The sequence below is a fragment of the Cryptotermes secundus genome, unplaced genomic scaffold (assembly GCF_002891405.2).
Source record: "Cryptotermes secundus unplaced genomic scaffold, Csec_1.0 scaffold843, whole genome shotgun sequence".
NCBI classification, from domain to species: Eukaryota; Metazoa; Arthropoda; class Insecta; order Blattodea; family Kalotermitidae; genus Cryptotermes; species Cryptotermes secundus.
Genome location: NW_019731994.1, coordinates 91953 through 112434, shown reverse-complemented (window position 1 = coordinate 112434; position 20482 = coordinate 91953). Strand labels below are relative to the sequence as shown.

Genomic DNA, 20482 nt, shown 5'->3' with positions numbered 1-20482 from the left:
ACACCATCATCTATCTGGGGCTGGTACAATAGGCCAGCAGTGGCCGCAGTATCAAGTGCACCCAAGCTCACCCCACTAATAATAAAATACTACTACTAATAATAATAATGTTAATAAAACCGCATGAGCTATGGCACGGCTCCGTGATGCTGTTGCTTCCTGCCGTGCTCAGGGTTGTTCCAGTAACTGCGTATAGAGTGGGCTATGTTGCACAATCAATAAGAATTTTAAACGTTGTCTCAGATTCTCCTGTAGATGGCAGTAACAACCGATTGTGTACATCTGGACGATCTGGACACTATGTGTCAAATATTCATTCAAATTTAGATCCCATAGCAGCTAATCGTGGAGTTTGGTATTCATCACTCTAATGAAGTTCTTTTTCCGTTAACGATATATACCATGAAATAAATTTCGTCACCAAATAGCTTTGAACACCTGGAGTACTGGTACAACAGCAAGAAAGGAAACACGTGAATGTCTTCTCTTAAATTATGGACGTTTCATTAGGCTGGTCCTTAACCGTACTCACTGGTCCGTGATCCTTAAGAAGATTTTGCGTACATTTGCTGAAATCTGGATAAAAACTATTTTTTTACGTCGGTCAGCTCGAAACGGCATACCGCTGCGCTAACAAACTGAAACGAAATCATTTTCCCTCATTTTTCTTCTTCCTGTAACCTAACAGAGAATAAATTGCTCTTGGGTCTCAGCCAGGAGAATATTTGGCTGTGAAAAAGTGGATGGAGAATTCTACGTATGAAATAACTCCACGGATTGTTATCGTTAGCGAACTTTGACAAAGAATCGTGAGCATCGTGAGGTGGCTTGGACCTGCAGCATGAATAAGGCCGAGGGCACACCAAGGAAACTGTCAACCGCGATTTCCGAAATTGTTATCTGCCTGAGTTGAACTCATTACGCCGTTTCTGTAAGATACGTTTCAATGCCATCCTTCCATCTGAACCCATACGCTACGTAGAATGGATTCTGTACCATGGAGCTCATCGTTCGTTAATACTGCAAAACCACGTATTTCATTTTTGTGGCTGAAGTGAGAAATATCCCATATCTTACCTTACATAGGAAATCCGATCTTTCGTATGTTGTTGAACGTGAACACGTCCAATATTGCCGTCTGCTTTGGTTAAATTGTGGTGGTCTGATGTATGCAGTGTGTATGAGAACTGAGGCAAGTTGTAGGTTATGTCCATTAAAAGCTCAGTGAAAACTACTTCGTTCTGTGCATTTAAGTAAAGAAACAGATATGCAGTTCAATGTGAATGCTACATTAGTACAGCCGAAGTGTTAAGCGGAATGGACGGTGGTTTTAGAAATGTCGCCGTGGTGTGCCGTATATGTGGATCTGCAGGAGATGCAAGTGGAGAAGGTTCGAAATTCAATCCAGAGAAAGAACATTCAAATACTAGGACATTTCAGGTTAGATTTATTATCCTCACTTGAGATTTGTGCCAGTCGAGAAAAATGCATTTGTTGTCACTAGTCTCTCCACTTTAAAAGACAGAATGACGTAAATCATCTTGCCCATACATGTATGTAGTTTGAGAATGCATGTAATTTTTGTCGAATTACATTAAATGAGGATAGTTGGGCGTATAGAGCTTGGTGGCACCTAATACGATAGTTTTTCCACATATATTGTACAGAACTTACTTGAGTATTGTACAGTTAAACTTGCAAAAAGAAAATTCCAGAATTTGTGGAATAACAGATTTATGCGAACTTCTAGATGACTAAGTGAAGGTTTTGCTAGTTGCCAGGTGCTCCAGATTTAGAATTTGCGTTACAGTAAAAGATTGTTCTGTACACACAGACTGCAAGACCGCCTACATAATTTACAAATTAAGTTAAAATTAAATATGTGACAGGATAATGGGCCATTGCTGAAAAGTGGTTGTATAGTTGGTAATCAGTGTATTACACACACACACTTACAAGTGGTTACTTACCTTTCAGGTGCCTGATGAATATGACGTTTGTCAGCAGTGCACTGTCCAGGGCCATGCATTGGCACCCAAGGTGTGTCTCACAAAGTAATGGTGCTGCTGTTTAATTGTTAATGAAGTCACTCCTCCCCTTCTCACATGAAAACTTGTCAGTTTCGTAAATTATTGCTGTGTGTTATACATATTCCCAGTCAGTGCAGAAACAACCTAATATACTTTCTGTTACTGGTTATTCTGCCAGAATCTGAATCGTAACTGTATAATTAGTCATTTTGAAGTTGACCTAGTCTTTGTGTATTGTTTTAACAGTGCATTATTTGATCAAAACCTCATATGTGAATGTCACTTTGCTTCCCACTGTAGGAAGCTGTGACATCCGCAGACAACCGCCATGAAAAGGAGGTGGAACAGAAGGAGGCAGAGGGTCCTCAGGAGGAAGAGGATCCAGCTACTATTGCAGGGTGTGTACCATAAGTGAAATGGTTTTACCACATTTACTGTCACCACAGATATTTGTGTTCTCTTATTGCAGGTTGAACAGTAAGAGACTTCTGGTCATTCAGGGTGATGGTGATGGTGGTGGGGAGTGTGTTCCTATCAGTGAGGAGATGCTGTTCTCTATTCATGGTTTGGACCTGACATTGCCAGTCTTGTGTGATTTCTGCCCGAGGAAGTTCAATGACTTCACAGAATTTGATACTCACATAGTGACACATAAGTGAGTAAGTTTGGTTTGCCATCCTTAACACATCTGGAGCTTAATATCTTTGGGTTCATAGCAGTTCACATTGATTTTATGCAATGCATATACATTGTGTCTTCTTAACAAAGCTGAATGCATTTCTCACTTACTGGTTACTGGCCATTGACACCTCATTTCTAACACAGTGCTACCAGTTGATCCTGATATGAGTGTAGAATTGCTTGATAAGAACTTACCTGGATTATAAGAGGCACATATGCCAAAGCTGACATAAAGATGTTTTTATGAGTAATTTCTACAGTTTTTCCTGGATCTTTTCTTTCAGATGTTCATATTTATGGTTTATTTATTTCATTGTAAAATTCCGTCGATCCAATCTAGGCTACAAATACGCCTGACGGATATAGAATTAGTCACAGACAAGTAACTAAAATACACATGCTATGAAAATAAGCATAGGTGGATCAAACAATAAACCAAAACTGTTTATCTTCCTACACTAACATTAAACATAACAACATCTTAAATTTAATATTGTAAAAAAATCAACATACCAAAAGGTAGATGATAACATATTTATGCCAAAATAAAGCACCTATGATACATAAAACCTTAAAAATTCACTTTAAAATTAGTAATTACTATTAAAAAAATCCTTCAGTGAATAAAAAGAATTCAATAGAAGGTAGTTTTTTAGAGGATTTTTAAATTGATTCTTATCATCAGACAATTTTTTTATGCAAGGAGGTAAGTGATTAAATGCCTTTATACCTATATAATAAACACCATTTTTATAGATAGACAACCTTTGTTGTGAAGGATAAAAATTATTTTTATTTCATTTTGTACATCTTAATCCTTCAAACTACTCCCATCAATAGCAGCAAGATAGGGGAAGGTCAGGTGAATATGCTGTGTTAACTTAGTCCTTGTCACATCAGTGAGTGAACAGTTTTTATATGCCTTTCTTCTCCAGAGTGACGTACTAAACCATACTCTGTTAATGGTTGTGGTGCTTGAATTTGTTACCCTGTGAAATTTATCGTGAAATTTGCACCAACACTTTCTAGCAGAACCATGCTTCACACATGATTTATACAGAAATACATATAGACTTTAAAGGATTCTGATGATGGTGTATGCTGTATAGAACTATAAAGTTTATTTTGGACTCTATCCATCATCTGGTATATATAAGACAAAAGGTTCAGTGATTGAGACTACCTTTTTCTAACGGGCCCAACTGAGTAGGTCTATCTTGCCCCATCCACCTGAGGACGGAGACAGCTCCAGTCTCCTAAACATTGTGTTTCTTTGTCTTATATATACCAGATGATGGATAGAGTCCAAAATAAACCTTATAGTTCTATACAGAAATACATGTTCCACAATATAACAGACCACATGAAGTCACAATGATAATCATTACGTAACCTATTGCTCTACACTTACAGCCAAATTCATTCAGAAATGCAGCCAAAACTGAATGCCTGCCTATGTGATCGTGAATCATTTCATTGGCATATAGGCCTATTGATAACACTAGTCTCTGAATTATTCTTGATTATTTAGGAAGAGCAGGTAGCACTCATCTGAAAGTTGTTGGGAACTGACAGATAAGCTTAGTTTTGTAAGAAAATGCTCTGTAGATGTGTTAGAGAAGGACTCTGTCTTTTTTTGCACATTGATACTCTTTGCTGAAATTGATTCCCCTGTATAAGAGGGAACAAGTGAAAGTTTTCTTGTAGTTTATTAAATGCATGTATATTTCAGGTTGTGAAAAAATTAAGTTCTAATGAACATATATTCTTTGTTTGTGAGGAAGTTTGTCAGTTTTCATTGAATGTGCAGCAGACTGTCTAGCTTTAAGTGCATCTTTCCTTCCTTAAGTCAGAAAAAGTTTCTACATTGTTCTTATTTATAAGGAAGGGCAGTAGCCACAGAGACTGAATACCAATATAAGAAGAATGTGTTGAAAATTAAGATACTGTGTCTCTTAAATTTAAATTAAAAAGAATCTGAAACTCTGAATCAGTTGAATCAAATATCACAGATCAGGCGGGTCTAGAGGTAATGGTGTAGAGTTATATTTGGGAGGTGGTTGATTTAAATCTCGGCTGGGGCACAAACTGTCCTTATAGGTATTTTTTTTTTTTGTGATTTTCCTGAGTCCCAGTGCCAAGATAACTTGATTAGGTCCTGACCACTTCCTTTGAAGTCTTTTCCAGTTCACTTATCATCCTATCATCCTACACTCAGTACTCAATACTGAGAGAGTGCCGTTAAATAACCTGTGGAAAAAAAGCATTGAGGTGCCACATCTTTGTGTTCTTTCCAGAGAATGTCGGTTCTTCTCCTGCCAGTTATGCAGTAATACTTACTTGTCCTGGGGCAATCTGGTGGCACATCGCAAGGCATGTCATCGAGGTCAGGTGCTGAGTTGTGATGCATGTGGAGAAAGGAAGTTTCACCCCGGCCTGGGCCCCGTCAACTTCCCTGTGGGAGGCAGCCCAATTGGTTGTGAGGAGTGTGGGGAGGGCTTCAATACCATCATGCAGCTGTATAGGCACTATCGTGTCCATGGCACACACCAGTTCATGCCTGACAAGGACAAACTGACCAAGGTATTGTGTGTCCGTGTGCCCATCCCTGTGCAACAATACAGACATAACAACATGACTCTTGATGAGATGCAATGGAAGAGGTGCTTATTGAGAATTTGATTTTGAGCCACAACACTTCAGCAATATAATGACAATTAAAATTATGCTGCCACTTCTTCAAACTTTGAAACCTTTTAATTAAAATAAAATACATTGCAATTAACCTGAAATTTGTCACTCAGATTAGCTATTGAACCACACCAGTTTATCAATGTTGCCACCACAAGTGGATAAATGCACTGTTGTTGGTAGCTGTCCCAAGTCTGGTCTGGTAATATGCACAGTGGTTTAGAGGGCTGAATCTTTCTGTATCTAAATTGCAATGCTGGACAAAGGCCCATAGGGTTTATTGTTATGCTCCCATTCGAGATGTTAGGTATAACTGAACAGCATCATTATAGATGTGAGCTATTTAATTTGAACTTTAGTGGTAGAGGTTCCTTAATGTTGGTTGGTTTCCAGTGGCTACATTTGGGATCATTTAACCCATTTTGCTTCTTGCTTCCCAATAGAGAGCACTCAAGTTCTTGCTTTGTGGCATCTGGAAGAAGTTTGCATTTTTCTTTTGGGAAGCTTTGCCACGTTTGTTGCTCATTTTGCACTACCCAGGGGACACGTATATCTTAAAGAATGTAACGGATGCAAGCATCTTTGTCCTCCAGGTTCCTTAATACTTTTAATTTAGTTGTACTTGATGAAGTTTTTACTTTTATTTCTTTCTCTTCAAGCTATTTGGGATAGTTTTGCTTAACCCTTTTATTTTAATTGTAAAAGTGATGGAAGAATATAAGCATATGTGTTCTGGGAGTGAAACAAACTGGAAATAGAAGTTTTATCAAAAATATATGAGTGACATATATATTGTCATGTGATTGAATGACTATATATGGGGTTTGGATTGGCAATTGGATTTATTGAACATTTACAGAATGTAACTACAAATAACAATGACAGTCTCACTGATTTACACACTTCAAAGATCACTATGTGGTTACCACAGCACACATAAAGTATTTTATAACTTCACCAGTCGTTCAATCATTTCCTGATGATGGAGCCAGATGTCCTCTGCAATGCTCACATTCTTGCCAGCTTGTGACTGTCTCACAGCTCACTCATTGCTTTAACTGTCGACTCTCAAAGTCAAAGTTATGTTATAGCAAGTGGTCAGTCAGCCAGTCAGCCAGTCAGCCAGTCTGTCTTGGTGTCAAGCTCCATCTGGGGCCCAAAACCAGATTTTTGTTACTGTCAGACATTTGCGGGTTTGTTGATGTGGGGCGTCCTCTCTCATGAGAAGATGGGTATGTTGTTTACAGTTGCTGCTGACCATCATTAGTGCAGTTATACTTGGGTCTGAGTCCCACAGGACTCACGACCATATTTTAGTGTCTCAGATTTGAGACTCCCCCAACCTGGAGGGCCAGGTCCCTGTATTTATATTCCCCAGGAACAGGGTAGCCCAGTTATACCCCAAGGCACTGGGTTATCTTTTTCTTGCCTTTTATGATTCACAGGGCTATGGTGGAAGTATTCAAACCCCTGTTGACTCTCAACTAACTGTCCTGCTTGTAACATCATGGCACAGACCACACAGAAAGCACTGTTCCTCTGTTACTATATTCAATTGTTGCCATGGAAGCAAACTTGTTTGCAAAGCTGTTGTATTTTTGCTTATCTCATTGTCATTGCTTAGTGGTTGGCCTACATGTGCAGTATGATATAGGAAATAGCTGTCTGCAACATCAGAAAAATAAAGAAAAATTGTTGTTGTTAATGTATTTTATTTTTGAGTATATTTCTGTTAAGCTTGTTTTTGATTAATATAAGCGTTCAGTTTACACTAATGATTTGGGGTGGGGGAGCGTGACTGCAGAATGTATGGTGGGTGTTTCCAGATTTTTTGATTATCTGTTGTTTTCAATTATCCATGCTACTTCTTCCATTGCTGTGGACTATTTGCTGTACTCAAACTTTATGTGCTTTCTCAGAAATGATTCGTCTTGTAGTGAATGAGTACATTATATAAAATGTCTCAAAGAATTAGAGCTTTTGTGTGGTATGATTTCTGTACTGTTGATTAGCTTTGCAATGGTAGCTGTGAATCTGCATTAAGATACATGTGTTTCCAGTTAAACGAACCTAGAGGCCAGTGGCTATGCAGTATAACAAAACACTCACTGGAAGATAAATAGTGTAAATTTCAGTAAGCATTTTGCATATTGTAACACATAATGATGTTGCAGGTGCAAGAACGAACTGCTGAGGGTGCTGTACCTCTGAGTGGTTTGTATTTGTCTCAGTCTGCGTCCCAGAAACAGGTGGAAGACAATGCATTTTGCTCTGAATCCAAGATTTGTAATTCTAAGTGCTGTAATGAAGGGAAGGACAACCATTTGCACTCTGCATCGTATAGTTGTCAGGTGTGTGCAAAAGTGATGCCCAACTTTGCCAGCTCCTGTCAGCACTCTGCCATGCACAGTCTAAAATCTGGTCTGGAACTTCACGAGCACAAGTATTGCTGCCAGAGCTGCAATCAGGAATTCTCAGAATGGAATGAATTTACTGAACATGTTGAAGGGAAACATGCAGGTTTAAATGAGATGCTGACATGTGGTGTCTGTGGCCATTCATGGCCAGCAGGAAAAGAATTCCTTGTTCACTACCAATCCTGTCACACGGCAAAGAAGATCAGAGACACTAAAAGGATGTGCCCAGTCTGTCGCAAGGTGTTCTCACAGCCATCTGCTCTGAATCGTCACCTGAAACTTCACAATCTATTGAACTACCGTCATACCTGCGAGATATGTGGAGAGGTCATCATGCGCCGTGACCTAGTGCTGGTACATGCTCGCCAACATTATGGAGTTGAATTGCCAGAAAGTTATAACAAATTGGAGCATTTGTTAGAGTGTGGGCAAAGGTACAGAGAAAGCGTGAAACGCAAGAGTTTTATATGTGAATATTGTGGTCGAGAGTTTGGCAAGAAGCTGAACCTGCAGCTGCATGTGAGGCGGCACACTGGAGAGCGGCCGTATGGTTGCCAACTCTGTGGCAAAGCATTCTACACCAATCAGCAGCTCGCTATCCATGTGCGGTGCCACACAGGTGAACGTCCATATGCTTGTGGAATTTGTCCCAAAACATTTACAGGCCCTACAGCGTTATATGTCCACCGCAAACTGCATGACAAAGTGAAGCGCCACCTCTGCCCTCACTGTGGGAAGCGCTTCTTCTGGAGGTCTGCCTTCATAGGTCACATTCGCCTGCACACAGGAGAACGGCCTTATCGCTGCACCATCTGCAGTAAGGCATTCACCCTAAAGGGCAAGTTGAACCTTCATCTGAAGAAGCACGCCATCTTAGCATGTTCAGACTGTGGGGAGAACTTTGGTTCTGAAGCTGAACTGAATTCTCATCGCAATGAACAGTGCTGTGTCACAATGTTGACTTTTGTTGAGGATGGTCCTTCTGGGAAGAGGGACACTCATATCATTGTTGTGAATACTGAGGATCTGGAGCAGAACAATATCTACATAGATAATGCTGAAGTAGTGCAGCTTGTGGTGTGAGGGTCAGTGTGAACTTACATGAGAACTGTGTAGACAGTTAATTGATGAGTTTATAATGGAGTGGTCAGGTAGCTTCAGTCTGAGAATACATAATTTTTGTGAGAAATTATTTTTAATATCACCTCCTGGAAGCTTATAATGATTATCTTGCGATTGTATTAGTATGGCTCTTAAGGAGCTAGATTTTGATGATGTTGCTAAGATTTAATGGGCTGAGCATGATGATAGGCTTTTGTCTGGTATCATCCTGTTTGATGAGTAAGTTGGTACAGATTAAGAGGTTGGCGTTTCTAAAGAAAGTAAGAAAAGATGTATGATTAGCTCTGTGAAGTTTAGATGATATTTTATTGTACAAATGTATTTCCTGAAGTATTGTAAGTACATCAGTTCAAGTAAAAAGCTTTGATACCCACAGAAGACCACATTGTGAATCTTCAACACCATGAAACCCAGAAGATGAAATACATGGTTTCATTTCTCATACCTTAGGACAGGTGTCCTGTGTTATTACTTTGTCTACATTGCCCTTCATTATCTTGATAATTTGGCTTGCAAAAAGAACCTTTCCTGCATAAAGTCCAATTCTATTGTCAAAATGTTGATTAGGCTCTTCCAAAGAATGTATCAAGTTTTTTTAAGCCTTCATGAAAGTTTTAGAGCACAGAAAATTTTACAGTTAAGTGTTATTGATCATAAGGTCTAAAGTTTGATGATGATGGTACTTTAATACAAATATTATGTTTCTGGACATTGTCCATCATCCTGTTATTTATCTAAAAAACAGGCATGTTTTTATTTATTTTAGATAAAACAGGATGATGGATAATGTCCAGAAACATAATATTTGTGTTATTAACCATTGTCGATTAATCTCACCTTTGCCACCTGGGCAGCTGCTCTGTCCAGACAGGTGTATCATGCTCCAAAATATTTTGAAGTTGTTGCTTACAATCTGATAGTTTTGTGCCGGGTCTTAAAGGGGTTAAGGAAGCTGTATAGAGTCTATAGTCTCTATAGAGACTAGGCTATGAGCTGGATAACCAGGGTTCGATTGCTGGCAGGGGAAAGAGTTTTTCTTCTCAGTAATGTCCACACCAGCTCTGGGGTCCACACAGTTTCCTATCCAGTGGATACTGGGGCTGTTTCCCTGGGGGTAAAGTGGCATGGGTATGAAGCTGACACTCACCTCCGTTTACTGCTGAGGTCACGAATGGTGGAACTATACCTCCACTCCCCTATATGCATTCATGGCATAGTGTTTAATTACATAATTAAGTGCAGGGATAACTTTGCCTTCAAAGGGTTAAGCCTCTGTTTAGTACTCAAGTTGGAGGATCACTCCTCGTTGGTTGTCAGTGACTGCTTCCCCACTCACCCTATACACGAAGGCTGTATTCTCTCTGTGTAACATGAGGGCATATCGTAAGGTGGTGCAAGGAATTTTGAGGTGATTTGAAGTTAATAAAATATCAGATACCTATCAAATGTCATAAAAATCTGTTGCTTCACAATGTAGATTCTCAAGACTCATTTGAGCTCCTAAGTAAAGTTCCTGTAAATGAACCTAAATAAAGATGGCTCAACAAAATTTAATGTAGGGCTGTCAGTCTCACTAAGTATATGTTGCTGTCTCATCACCAGAATGCAGGGCAAAATCAGGACATAAAGATAGGTAACAGATGTGAAAATGCGGCACAGTTCGGATATCTGGGAACGACTATAACAAATCAAAATGTCATTGAAGAGGAAATTAAGAGGAGATTTAACTCGGGTAATGCTTGCTACCATTCAGTCCAGAACCTTTTTTCTTCTCGTCTGCTGTCTAAAAACATAAAAATTAGAATGTACAAAACTATAATTTTGCCTGTGGTTCTGTATGGGTGTAAAACTTGGTCTGTTATATTAAGGGAGGAACATAGACTGAGGGTGTTTGAGAACAGGGTGTTGAGAATTTTCGAACTGAAGAGAGATGACGTGACAGGTTTGAGAAAACTGCATAATGAGCTTCATAACTTGTACCTTTTGCCAAGTATAATTAGAATGATCAAGTTAAGGAGGATAAGGTGGGCAGGGCATGTAGCACGAGGGAAGGAGAGGAATGCATATAGTATATTGCATAGAAGGCCAGAAGGAAAGAGACCAGTGGGAAGACCAAGATGTAGGTTGGTAGACAATATGAAAATGGATCTTAGTGAGATAGGATGGGATAGTATGGGTTAGACTGATCTGGCTCAGGATAGGGACCAGTCGGGGGCTCTTGTGAACATGGTAATGAGCCTTCGGTTTCCATAAAATACTGAGAAATCCTTGAGTAGCTGCACAATTGACAGTTTCCCAGTAGGGCTCAGCTGTGTTAGTGTTGACTCAGTGTCAGTTTGGGAAAAATTGTTCAACGTTATGTTTTGGAGCATTCCCAGAAATAATACAATATAATATATGTATATATGCTTTCACTTTATGTCGATGTAAGGGAGGGAAAGTATTTCCATATCTTGAATGAACAAAAGATGGTTTGTAACAGAAACATTTATTTTTATGAGATCTAAAGAACTCTGTCTGAGCCACCAGTATCTGAACTTGGGAACCTACTTGTTGAAGAAGATATATTTATATCAAAGGCAGGTTCTTTGAGGCATGAGGGCATAACTTTTTCTGGGAAGTGCTGCAACATACATAAGAATGGTTAGGAACAAAAAGTATGAATGTTGAGCTACTGAGAGGAGTGAGTAGCAATATAGGTCTCCTACATGTGATGCTTCATAGTCTGGTAGATCAGTAAACGTTATGGAGGAACTTGCTGCTCCCATTTTAGATCAAGAAGACTGGGCAGCACATTTCACTGAAACATAACCTATGTACCAGACTACACATTGTCACGTCTCAGAAGATAGTACTCTTTATGTTAGCATTAAACTATGCATGTTTTAGTCATTGTTAGCCTACTTAATCAGTGTCTAAAATATGTGTGTGAGCCACTGAGCTGGTTGAGGGTGTAACACTCTTAGATCTATGTTGATGTGCTTTGTTCAAATTTTGACTGGGACGCTGGCTACCCTTACTAAGGTTTTTTATGTATCTGTCATTCCCTCCAGGCAAATGTTAGAATATCATGTCAGTTAGGCCACTACCACTTCCAAATGCTTTCTATTCAAATCAACTTACCGTTCAATGTTATACAGCCTTAGGCATTGAATATGACATTAAATAAATCCTATAAGGTTTGAATCAAAGAGACTGATTTTGTTAAAGTCAGAAAACTTGAGGGCAAACACTATGTGGGGTACCTAGTTATAAAGGGAATGTAAAGCAAGTAAACTAAAGTTGTTTCTGTGCTTAATTAATTAAGCACTATGCTATGAAGGCGTTTGTGAGAGAGGATGTATAGAGCCACATTTTCTTGACCTCAGCAGTAGTTGGAGGTGAGTGGTCAGCTTCATGCCCTGGCCCCTTTACTGCAGTTATCCAATCAGATATGAGGCTGGGTGGACCTCAGAGCCGGTCTTGATGCTGTGGAGAAGAACTCTGGCCTGTCAGTTGTCCAGCCTGTAGTTAGTCACTATACCAACCGTGCTATCCTGTCTCCTCAGGGAATGTTGTATGTCGTATGTTTTAAATATATGGAGAGAGGATGAGGGTTGGATCAATCTGGCTCAGGATATTGTTCAGTGGTGGGCTCCTCAGATTGCATATGTGGTGTTATTGTTGGTGTAAGTAGAGATAAACATACAGCTTTTATGTGGAACTGGGAAATGCATTCGAAAAATTCCCAAAGTAATGGATGAACATTGTATAGTAACTTATGTGAGGTGCAAATCAGCATTGCTTGAATCCAGTAGGAACACTTATAACTGGAGCATCAAAACATACAAAGCTACTGATTTCCAGTTCTATTAAAATTGATATTCTAATTATCTACCTGTCACTATTTTATTCTGAGAGAATCTGATTATGCTGAAATGTATATCATGACATTCGGAACCTCTTCATAAATATGGGATTATTGTTCTTACCAGAGTGATTCAGGTTTCGAGAATACTGCATAAAATTTAATAATAAAGTTTCTTAATGAATCTGAAGACGTATTTGGCAAATCGTAGCAGGGGATCTTGTTTGCTAATAGTTTGAATGGCCCGCGTACCATTCGGTTCCCACCAAAAAATGTCTATTGCCAGAATGAATGAGCGCGTTCGTTTCTCGTCGTAGGTTGTAAGCGCATGCGTAAAACTTGTTTACAACTCTACTGACGATACACACATGACCTTTTCCAAGATGGATGCTGCTGCGTATTTTGTTGCTGGGTGTGCTTCTAAAAAGTGGACTGTGTTCAGAAGACAGCAATGCCTGCCAAAGCCTGCAGCTTCTAGAACGATATTTTCGTTTAGTGTACGATTTTGATGACACTGGAAGAGTTGAAGACATATTTCATTATAGTGAATTATTGATTTTTGCCAGATCACATTTTGCATCTGGTAATGCAAGTTTTGAGTGTGAAGTGTGTTTCTTTCTTATGTTACTGGTGTCATATGTTATGTGCGTGTTATTGGCGTGAGTGGGCAAAATACACTATTGGTACATGTGTTTGTTAAGATTAGCACATAAATTACATTTCATTGACCTCGAATAGTAGTGTTTCGGATATTGCGCAGAAAAAAAAAACACCCTGCCCTTGGCAGAATAGCCTATTTTCCTTTGATGTGTCGTGTGTGATGACAATGCGACAAGGAAAAGAGTTACATAAATTGATTGAATCAAATAGGAAGAAAGGTCAAAGGAACTTAGTTGCAGTTGGAGCAACAAGGGGTTACCTGTGATGTCAAGGAGGCCGTTTTCAAATGTTGACGATTCTTCAGAGAAATATAGACATATTTTGTATATAAGTAAGTATAAATCTGCTCATTCATGTTAATTGTGTGTACGTGTACTAGTATTTGGAGATTTGTCCGCCACCTCTGAAATTAAACACGCATATAGTGCCTGTGCAGGCCTTGGTGATTGGTTTCAAAGTCCCTTGACGTAGGTAATTTTTATAATCTTCTCTTATACTATGCTCACGATATTTAGTAATTTTTGCCCATAGTTATGAATAAGTACAATATGATTGATGTTTACAGCTAGTAAAGTAGCACCCGCCCCAAAAAAATCTGTGGTGTCAGTTTTTTTTATTAAAGATTTTACCGCCCACGTGCATCTCAGTTGCAGATACAGGACTTGGGCAGATACTCTGAATTTTAGAAGGTACAGGTGGAACGGTTGAACGTTTTATCATTTCTGTTATTTGAAATTGCAAAGTGGTGGTGTGTTCGTTGTTCACTGTTTTTTTTTATTAATGGCATACATTGTTTTATCATGTCCCACTCAGTAAAGTAAAGGTAAAATTGACGTAGTTCATAAACAGAATAGCATGGGATGTGTAAGGGAGACATGATAAAGATCTATGCATTTGTACTTTGGAATTAGATGACAGTAGCCACTGTCATACTGTGGCCACTGTACTCACATGGGTAAAGAGTCCCCACTTACTCAGTGGAGGTTAACAGCCATTATGGATAAAGATCTAAAGGTAGTACATATAATGCAACCTGGAATTAAAAAATGGAGGTGAACGTCTGCCTAGTTTTATAATGCTGTACCCTGATAGTGTCTTGTCTACGTACCTATACCCCAAGGTCTAGCTTCATAGTAAACACCAAGCAGATTGGTAGAAGTGATACAGATTGTAAGGAACAGATCAGTTATTCTAACAGGTTTTTCAAGGTTTCGTGCTCCTGGTAGGTATACAGTTTTCCCTGACACAAAGTCCTGCTGTGTGGTGTAAAGATGCATATAACCAGTGCAGGAGGATGACCCTAGAATGCGTCCTGATGGATTAACAGCATTCAGCACTTCAGCTGAGAACGCTGGTACATTATTCGTAGACTTACCAGAACCATCTGTGTGCCTTAGCTGCTTTTTCCTTGTTCAGGATCATGTCTGCGTCTCATTTACCCAGTTGCATTCTCTGTCACCTTGCTCGTGTATGGTAACTATAGAGTTTGTTCACACAGTCATCATATTTATGTTAGATCTCAAATATGTGAAGCCAGTTGACTGTGCTTTGTTGAGTGCCATGCTCTTGTGACAAACAGAGCAGCACATGTTTTATGAGCAGAAGCACCCATTCTTCACCTTGGATGTGGTAGTTTTCCTTGTCATTATCACAGTTTGTAGTAGAAGAGAATAAACTCATATTAGAAAGATACAGTTTAGTCATATAATTAAAATATTTGGGATGAGTATTCTAATTGCATCCAAAAACTCTACTGTGATACTTGCACATTGTTTTAACAGCTGTGGCCACTGGACATATTTGCAAGGTAACAGAGCTGAAAGGCGGAGCCCCTGTGCTTAATTAAGCGCTACACTATGAGAGTGTGTGGGGAAGTGGAAGTTAGCTCCACATATTCCTAACCTCAACGCAAGATGGAGGGCGAACACTGTTAACAACAAAGCCCAGTATTAGAGCCAATTGTGAGCCACTTCGAAGCAGTTCACATTTTTCTTTAACATCCATTCAGTGTTCCATCTTCCATGTTGAAATGTTTGACTTTGTTTGTTGGTTCTTCTGTCATATCGTCTTATTTATGTCATGTAATTATCCTCCCAGAGCAATATAAACTGTATGTAATGTCTGGTCCACAAATGTATTGTGTTTCTCAAAGAGATCTGTGCAAATGATGTGACAGTGACCCGCATTCTGGTATTTTGCATAATGTTCCATTTTGATGTGAATGGGCTTATAATAATGTATTTTAGCATCCTGTTGCACTGATTCTCGTCCATGATATGTATGTATTGACCGCCTTCTAGTGCACACAGTCTCACATGTCACTTCACTACATGTTTTGGCATCACTGTGCCATCCTCAGATGTGTTATTTACGTTAAACTGTTGCACTGCTTGCCATCATATGTCATTTATAAAATGATTTAAAATGTATTGATTACAACGCACGCAGCCAAAGAAGAAGGACACATCACAAGACATAGTATACACAAAATATAGGAAGAAGGACTCCCATAGTGGAAGAATAATATAATGCGCGAGTTTGAAATAAGACGTATAAGATGATAAATCTTAACAAATTTTAATATACGAGTATATAAATTTTATTATAGTACAAGAAGAATATACATTTTAAATCATTTTATAAACGACACATGATGGCGAGCAGTGCAATAGTTTAATGTAAATAACACACCTGAGGATGGCACAGTGATGCCAAAACATGTAGTGAAGCGACGTGTGAGATTGTGTGCACTAGAAGAAGCTTAGTACATACATATCATGAGCTTTGTAATGCTTTTTGGGCAGATAATCCTGCAGTGCAGTGTATACTTTTTTTTTTTTACATGAACAACTTTGTGGATTTGGGTGGAACTTGTGTAAGTTACGTGGATCATACTTAAGTATGTATATAAAATGATGTATTCTGATTGGTAGATTTGTTGCAGCAAAAAATATTTTTCATTTTGGACACAAAAACAGATAATTGTTACATTCATATTTCTCACTCCGAAGAGCTGGGTGACACTTTGGTTGAATTTATTATATCTTCAGAATGGCCACCAGTTCTTCAGATGTAAATCTGATATGTTTTCATGCTGAGAATGAAGTCAAGCAAGAGAGAACTGCCTTTGTCCCTCGAGTAACTGCAAAAAAGAACTGAAAATGTATGGCCCCTCTGTAACGCAAGGTAATAATGTCTGATCATTAGAAAAGGTGGGCTCAGTCTGTAATCCAAGAAAGTGGTAGTCCTCATCAACGTGAACCTCGATAAAAGAGATGTGATTGATTTATAAATGCCTATTTTTAACATCCAAAATGGAACATAGTTTTCTGTGTAGGAAATGAGCCAGACTGAGTTAATCTGTTTTTACACATACTGTGGTGTATTCTGCACAACTTATATGAGTTTCATTGAAGTCAGTAGAGCTATTCAGTTCTTATGAAAAAGAAATGTTTTCCGTACCCTCCAAAGATAATGTTATCCCTGTAACAGGCTGTGAAGGCCCGTAGGGTCATGAGACATTCGACTCATGGTTGAGGCACAATGCTAGAAGCCAGAAGGTCGCAGGTTTGATTTCCGATGTCATGGATTTTCAATTGACCTAATCCTTCCAGCCGCACTATGGCCCTGTGGTCAACTCAGACTAACAGAAATGAGTACCAGGAATCTTCCTGGGGTTAAAGGGTGGCTGGCACATAAAGCTGATAAAACTGACTATCATCTGTGAGCCGATTTTCTATAAAATGTGGGAGCCTGGACTTCTCACAAACCTATGGGCCTCCACAACCTGTTACAGAGATAGCTTTACTTTTTTTTTTCTTTTACCTTCCCCCCACCATCTTGTATATATAATCTGCAATCTAACACATTGTAGTCTGGGGGTAGTTAGTTAGTTAGTTAGTTATTAGAGAGGGTGGGTTTCCCCATGCACTTAGACCTGTAGTGGTCCATTGTGCTTCCCTCTATGATTTCTACCAGTCTCTATATCCTACCGGTATTGGTGCTTACCATCAGTCCCGCCCAGCCAGCGAGACCGGCTCTACTTGGCTGAGAGGTATCTATAATGCTTCCCCCATCTACCAGAGGTATTAGAGACTGCTCTTGGGCGGGAAACGTCCGTTAATTTGGCTCAGTGACCTCCTTTGGAGATATGAGGTTCTTTTACGTGCCGTAAAGCTATGACACGGGACCCACGGCTTAAAGTCCCTCCCGGAGGACTTGTTCCCTGAATTTTTCCACCCTTAAAAATTCGACGACCTCCGCCGGGTATTTGAACCCGCGTACTACGAGTCATGAGGTGGGAATGTTACCTCTAGACTACGGAGGCCGCTAGTCTGGGGTAAGTCAACTGATGTTTTGGCGGAACACAGTGCCTACATGTTCAGAGTCAAAGATGAAGCACAAGCAAGAAACCAGCATGAAGCAGGCAGAAGCCAGGTGTTGTGCTGTGTATTGTATTGACACCCATATCCTGGGTGTAGAATTGGTATTTCCGCTGGTATATGTGTGTGTCCCGTTGCGTGCTCTTTCAAGTAGGAGTGAATGCCTGCATCTCTGAACATGGAGGAGGAGGAGGAGGAGGAAGAGGAGTGGGAGTGGGAGTGGGAACAGAGATCTGATGAGAACATTTGGGCCCAAGTCACTGGGAATATAATGAAATTGTGCATAATAAGGAGCTTCACAGTTTTTGACTTCTTATTGTGTATTGCCATGCTGAGACCACTGAAAGAAGTTTGTTGCATGGTGGGTTGTTCCTAGTGAAATTTGTTATGTGGTGGTCACTACCACCATTCCTGTGAACGGAATGGTTAGAAGGAGATGTGGGAATATATGCTGGAGGGGTAATGTGTGACATTAGGATGGCGGTGGCAGCCCATGGGAACTCTTCCTCTGGCCTCAGTATAGAGCACTTGTATTTTGATGGATGAGAGGGGTATGCCATGTAGGACACATGTGGAAAACAAGAAATGCACACAGAATTTATGTTGGCCAGCTCTGAGAGACCTACGAGGCAGAGATTAGAGTATAATGTTAAAATAAACGTTGTTTAACAAGTTCTTAAATTCTTAAATGACCATGATTCAGTAACATTTGTTACATAGTGTTGAATTGAGGCGTGAGGATGCATGATGGGTGAGTAAGGATTTTGAAAGATACAGTTAGTATAGGGCAAAGTTGTCTGTCCATCTGTTTAATTAAATGCCACACCATGAAGGTGTACGGAAGAGTATACTCGTATGTGTAACACCACATGCTCTCACTGTCAGTACTTGGTGGAGTTGAATGGTCAGCTTCATGCCCTGGCCTCCTTTCTCCCAGGGTAAGAGAGACTGGTACTCATTGGATAGGAGGCTTCGTGGGCCTCAGAGCCTCTCTGGATCCCATGTAGAAGAGAAAATTCTCTTGCTCCTGCCAGGAATTGAATTCTTATTCCTTAGTCATCCAACCTGTAGGCTGTTGCTATACCATCTGAGCTATCTTGGTTCCTGAGAGATGTTGCATTTTTCTGAACGTCTGCCCCAAGAGACCAGAGCTATGTTAGATAATAATAGGGTTGTGTTGGATGCTGGGTTGGGTTTTGATGAATAATCTTCTAATAACTTGGGTTTTGAAGTAGTGATTGCATGGAGGACCTTCTGTTTTATAGAGTTAATTTGTTTTTCTGGTATATTAATTTAAATTGCTGGGATCATAATTTTCTAGTGCAAGTGTTGTGGGTCTGTTCTGCCACATTTCATACCATACAAGTAGATCATGAATGCCAGTGAATCGCAAAGTGAGTTTAGACATTTGAGATGGCACAGTTTTTGTTCCCTGGCATATGAAATGTTTTGATTGAATTTGATACTGATCTTTACTGATGAAGTAAGAAACAAATCTGACTTTTATCAGGCATTTATTTTATTCATTTCATTATTATGTTTATTTTATAAAATGATTCAGGATCTGTGTCTGTTATTTTGTAGACATTATCACATTACAGTGATTGTGTCCATAAGGTGAGGCAATAAATTGCGCCTTTCTTGGTTGTCTTGCATTTGTGCAATAAATACATAACAGCTGCTTTTGATGCTGACAGTGTATTTATTGTGCGGCCTGCTTGTTCCCACATTTAAAATCTCATGGCTCTGTCAACCAGAACAGGATGTTTTTGAAATTCAAATTGGTGAGACTTCTACTTGATTATGTATGTGCACACATGAAGGTTGACTTGATCAGATTCTTGTTGATAGCTTTACTGGTACTCAGTTGTTGAGAGACTGTAGGTTGTTCCTGACGTGTGCTCTCAGCTTGCAGATTGATGTGGTGACCGCCCTAGTTCCAACATGGCATCACTGAAAACATCTGCCTGTGAGGCTCGTGGTCGCTGCCATGATGGACGGGGTGGTGAGATTGTGAAGATGGGGTACCTTCGGAAACTCAAGGTTTGTAATTCCATTTGCTGTAAAGAACTCTGCATTCTTTGTTATCTTAATTATTTAACACAGTGCAGTAGAGGCATGTATGGTGACTGAGTGTATGATTTGAGTGGGGAAGATTGGAATGGATATGTAATTTTTGTCAGGTAACTCCTTGGAGAAACTTCACTTTGAAGACTAAGAAGGAGATGGATGATATTAAGATTGATCTTACATAAGTTGATTGTAACTGACTATGGATCATGTCGAACGGACAGCTATGGTGTTACAGTTTTGTACCTGTAGGTTCTGTTTCCATAGAGTTAATCAGTTTGCCTTTCTTTCCGAACTCTATGTGTTCTGTGGGATAATTGAACCTGGCAACTTCTGAAGAGAGAGTGTAAGTGCAAAGCACTGAAATAAGACATGTGATTGCCTGTTGATGAGATCTCAAAATGAAGTGTCTGCCTGGGGACAGTATAGGGTCACAAAGGTGGCTTTTGGAGCTCTGCATTTTCTAAATATGGAGGTGTAGTTCCTTTGGGGATTAGACATTGCAGATGCAGCTTTATTGCTTGTATTGCTTACATGAAAGATATGTAAAGTAAGGTTGTAAGAGTCTGAGTTTTACTTTGA

The 20482-nt window shown here is 39.5% G+C and overlaps 2 protein-coding genes across 11 annotated transcripts in view; both read left to right on the top strand.

Annotated features, from left to right (window-relative positions):
* Positions 1-351: 351 nt before the first annotated feature.
* LOC111867482 (zinc finger protein 2) lies at positions 352-9385 on the top strand. 3 transcript variants are annotated; one of them, XM_023857405.2, is made up of 6 exons: positions 352-1192; positions 1978-2040; positions 2331-2428; positions 2500-2685; positions 5009-5294; positions 7577-9385. In XM_023857405.2, the coding sequence occupies exons 1-6, from the start codon at positions 1166-1168 to the stop codon at positions 8900-8902; spliced, it is 1986 nt and encodes a 661-aa protein (XP_023713173.1). In that variant the 5' UTR covers positions 352-1165; the 3' UTR covers positions 8903-9385. The 3 variants fall into 3 exon arrangements, with proteins under 3 accessions (XP_023713173.1, XP_023713172.1, XP_023713171.1); XM_023857404.2 differs by having other exon boundaries at positions 352-1390; XM_023857403.2 differs by having other exon boundaries at positions 353-1440.
* A 3774-nt stretch (positions 9386-13159) lies between these two features.
* Positions 13160-20482, top strand: part of LOC111867485 (insulin receptor substrate 1-B) — a 30859-nt gene continuing 23536 nt past the window's right edge. For all 8 annotated transcript variants that reach the window (XM_023857413.2, XM_023857419.2, XM_023857417.2 and 5 more), the window contains exons 1-2: positions 13160-13779; positions 19739-19873. In XM_023857413.2, coding sequence (XP_023713181.1) covers positions 19775-19873 — 99 coding nt within the window. In that variant the 5' untranslated portion in view covers positions 13160-13779; positions 19739-19774. The remainder of the gene's footprint in view (positions 13780-19738; positions 19874-20482) is intronic.

Excerpts from the sequence above, each read along its gene's own strand:
- LOC111867482 (XM_023857403.2), top strand. The coding sequence starts at position 1,318 with ATGGACGGTGGTTTTAGAAATGTCGCCGTGGTGTGCCGTATATGTGGA. Across the intron at positions 1,441-1,977 it reads CAAATACTAGGACATTTCAG|GTGCCTGATGAATATGACGT; the intron begins GTTAGATTTATT and ends CTTACCTTTCAG. Across the intron at positions 2,041-2,330 it reads GCCATGCATTGGCACCCAAG|GAAGCTGTGACATCCGCAGA; the intron begins GTGTGTCTCACA and ends TTCCCACTGTAG.